This window comes from Loa loa, assembly GCF_000183805.2.
Source record: "Loa loa unplaced genomic scaffold supercont3.741, whole genome shotgun sequence".
Classification (NCBI taxonomy): domain Eukaryota; kingdom Metazoa; phylum Nematoda; class Chromadorea; order Rhabditida; family Onchocercidae; genus Loa; species Loa loa.
Window position 1 is genome coordinate 1 of NW_018108921.1, and position 4519 is coordinate 4519.

The 4519-nt window shown below is 30.7% G+C and overlaps 1 protein-coding gene across 1 annotated transcript; it reads right to left on the bottom strand.

Moving 5' to 3' along the window:
• Window positions 1–28: 28 nt before the first annotated feature.
• LOAG_12653 (hypothetical protein) lies at window positions 29–702 on the bottom strand. Its single transcript, XM_020448580.1, has 2 exons — window positions 632–702; window positions 29–347 (listed from the first exon to the last, which is right to left on the bottom strand). The coding sequence occupies exons 1-2, from the start codon at window positions 644–646 to the stop codon at window positions 132–134; spliced, it is 231 nt and encodes a 76-aa protein (XP_020301291.1). The 5' UTR covers window positions 647–702; the 3' UTR covers window positions 29–131.
• Between the last annotated feature and the right edge of the window lie 3817 nt (window positions 703–4519).

Below are 4519 nucleotides of genomic sequence, written 5' to 3' on the forward strand. Positions count from 1 at the left end.
AATCAAAAATGGACAATTTCTTTCACTCCACGGTCACAAATATTTCGTAACATATTTTATAAAAATGCGAAAAATTCTGCTGAGTTTCCAAAACTCAAGAGAAGCTATGCAGGAATCTTCCTTGTGCCTATTCAGTGGTCTCTTGTGGCTCGAGGAAATACCGCACTTTTAAATTTAGGTTGATGCTCTTCCTTGTGTGGAAAAAATGATGATGAATGATTGTGAAATGCTTCCCCATAACCGAGCTGCTTGCAATGATAACGAAATGATTCACTGTGTTTTCGGCGATGTTCTAAACATTTGGTTGTGCCCTGTATGATCGCATTACAAGTGATATGTGGACACATCTGAAAAAACAACTATTGTGACATTTGTGTTTTTAAGGTTTTTCTATTACTTTATTTGTTAATTAATTGACTCAATCTGAAAACTGATTACGAAAATATCAGTGAGATGAAGTAGAGTTATCACATCGTATTTTGATTAACTTTAGTCATGAGACTCTCTCCACTCGTTTTTGGGCATCTTTCAAACAAAAATATTTTATTATTAACAAAATAGCTGATTGCGATAAGATGAGATCAGTTTCGGTTTTCAATTTTTTGTTCTTATAGTACCCAATGGAAGTCACCTGGAATACCATCATCTACTATGACGTCCTTATTGCTCGACTGATTCGGCTGAACAACTTGAACTGCTGTACTTTGGTCGGAAAAGCCATCAATGGGAATAATAAACCGATGAAAATAGATAGGAATGGCATTTTGCGAACCAGGATAATGAACGATAATGTTTTCAGTGGTGACATTAAATGAAAAGAAAGTTCTAGTCTGAACTGAAGCGATGCATAGCAGAAGATTGAACCAAATGATATATGCAATCGATATAATGAAGAACAAGACGAAGCACAGAACTTTTGAAATAACAGAAATGCTCGAATGGAAACTTTCCAGTTCAGATTGGATGGAATTAAACGACCAATTCATGCGATTCACATTATTTTTTATATTTCTCTCTCTTGCATTCTCATTTGCCGATCTCTGAACTGGCAGTTGATGAATGCGCCTTTGGACTACTATGAAATAGGGAAAGGTTGAAAGTTTTGATGACATAGAGAATGTGAAGACTTGTGTAAATTGAAACTGGCGCATTATTGGTATTAAATGTCCCTGGTTGAAGAAGCATTTAATCCGTACGATATTGAATAACTCTGTTTACATTTTGTGGCATTGTTATGGAAATTTCCGGTTTTTCGTTTTTGTGGCGTTAATCAATTGTTAATGCAAACATGTTGGAAAATATTGGCAAATTGTTTTTTGGAGAGGACAAACTGTTTTTGGGACATATTGTATTGGGACAAATTGGTTTTGAGAGTTCCATCATTCATTGTTAAATAAATATGTTCTGCTGCTTCCTATTTGTAGTTTCTCATTTGAATAACATATTAAAATAGTAAAGACATTTAAAGATCGTACGCTTCTAAAACTCTTCAAACTATTGCTTAGATTACTTAATTAGCATATTTGATATGACATTACGGCAAAATAGACGGTCACAAAAAAGCAGTCGGACTTTTTCTAATCAGTGTTTGTAATTAGATGTCCTGATGATAATAGGGAAAGATTGAAAGTTTCGATGACACAGAGAATGTGAAGATTTGTATAAATTGTAACTGGCGGATTGGTATTAAATGTTATTGGTATTAAATGTTATGTGTTGTTATGTGTTGGTATTAAATGTTATTGGTTAAAGGAATATTTAATCCGTGCGGTATTGAATAATTTTGTTTGCATTCTGTGATATTGTTATGGAAATTTCCGGTTTTTCGTTTTTGTGGCGTTAGTCAATTGTTAATGCAAACATATTGGGACATATTGGCACATTGTTTTGGGGGGACAAATTGTATTGGGACGAATAGTTTTTGAAAGTTCCATCATTTGTTGTCAAAAAAAAAAAATGTTTTGCTGCTTCCTATTTATAATTTCTCATTTGAATAACATTATAAAATATTAAAGACTGTCGGATTACCGAAATTAAAGCTACGTTCAAATAAAATTTCCACAATATCTAACAGAGGAGATGATGGAATCTTGTAGGTAAAATTAAAGCAATGAAGAGAATATAAGCTAACAATGGACAGCATAACACAAAAACGTTTCAGTATCTACACCATGGACAATGATATCCATTGTACCTACGCAAGGGACAAATGCCAAAGGGCAGCCATACCTCCATGATAACTCCGATGGAGCTTACAAAACTCCATAATCCTTACATATAAATTTACAATTTTTACAAAAAAAGAAACAGTTTAGTTTTCACAAAAATTTACAATCAAGCAGGCAGTACATCCTCTTCGCAAATCCTCCATGACCGAACCACAAATAACGACATCTTCGTATATCCGCCATCATTGGACAACAAATTACAATATTCTTTTTATTCGCTAAATACATTTCCCGTAACATATCCCCAACTCAACGACATATCAACTAATCGACAATAAAATTATTATCGAAAGCAACGACAAGGAATTTGTTAGTTGATCATATTGCTTGCTTTTGTATAAAACTCATTTATCACTTCATCGTGTAATATATACATATATATTTTACACCCCTTTTGTTGTTAATTAGTAATATTGTGTAAGAACAACATTAACATTCCGAATAAATTTATATCACTGAGAAACGAATTCAACAGATTAGCTTTTCCGATATCAATGGAATCTTATCAAAAACAGCAAATCCATCAGTATACTAGTTGTCTATAATTAATTTTTTTAAATTCGGCCGTCTTTCCCATTGAATTGAAATTTTTTATATTCGGAATTTTTTTTTTCGAAATATTAATCATAGCGCTGTTGAATAAGAAACATTTTTTCTTCTGATTATTTGTAGCATTTCATTGTGCATTTTCATGACGTATTCTATAGCATAAATTATGCATTCATCGAATTTTTTACAGTGCTAATTTATAAAGCCTCAAAGCTGCGTGAACTTTTACGTCCTTCTTAAAGTCATTCAAAAGTATTGAAAAACAAATTACTTTTTTGATATAAACATTTTTTTAATTTTAATATTGGCTTCTTTGTTACTAACCTTTTTAGTTTTCTGAATAAAATTTTTCTTATTTTAACTTGGTAGAAATTTACCAATCCATAAAGTCGACAATTTTAAAATACTATCACAAATACGAAAACGATACTCATGCATATCATTAATCTTAGGAGCTGTCGATTATGTACTCACAACTAGATTTTAGAAGCAAAAAATGCTCCATGTTAGAAAAACTTTACGAAAATTACGTAATAATTTTAGATTGAGGTTAAAATTCATTCCATACATTAAGTACCATGAGAAGGAACAATTTGATTATAGTAATATCAAAAATTTTCCCTGATTGCCATAATATCACGAATGATTACTGTAATAATTATAGTGATATCAAAAAGTAACTCAAGCAAATCTAAGATCCTAAAAAGAAATCATTTAATTCCGATAGCAGTAGTATAATCTATGGAATTTATTCATCTTAAAACAATGCAACTTCGGTATTTCAATAATACCAATAATTGAATTAACATGACATGAAAATTTTTCTGCCATATCAAGTTGTTTTCATTGAAAACGAGATTTTTTTTCGGAACTTTATCCTTGAAATTTTGGAAAATTTGCGAGTTATTGTCTATAAATTGGAAATATTTGCATGCAAATATTCTAATGATCCAAAGCAGCATATATTGTTGTGATTGAACAGTCGATGTATCAATCTATCGTTTATCGAAATACCAAATCTGATTATTATGTAAAATTGACGTTCGTAACTTTATTTCAATTGTTTCAATTTCTTTCTCATCAATTTAAAATTTAAATTTATGATTATAAGAAAAAATTAGAATAAGCCATACATTTTTCGAAATTCTTAACTTTTGCTGAAATTTTTTGCTTGCAATGAAAATTGACTGCTAACTGATAAAGTGATATGATTGTGAATGCAACAAATACTTTCAAATTCCATTTTGTTTTTTGAACTTTTCATCTTCCGTTTGTTCTAAGGCCGAGTAATTCTGTGAATGTGATGATTCTGTTGAATTTCAATGAAAAATGTAAAAAGAAAGAAATACTAAAAGCTCTGTATGGCACCAGAAAGAACTTTAGAAAAATTAAAATTAAGCGAGAAAAAATTCTCAGAATTTATGTCATCTTTTTATAATCTGGTAAAAAACGAGTAAAGAAAGACGAAACTTGACGAAATTTCTTCACTTTGATATAAGCTTAATATTGTTTGAATTTAATTAGAACTAAAATTGATAATTTGATTAATAGATTCTCATTCAGTAATTTTTCTATTTATTTCAGCGTCAATATTTTAGAATGTGAACTGCGTCAAATTGTATTCACAAATAGTGCTTCAAAAGACATTTTGCACGTCAACAAACAGCATTATATTACTGAAACTGGCAAACGATGTGTCATCCATCGATTGTGAAATGAATGAAATGTGAAATCACCGCATT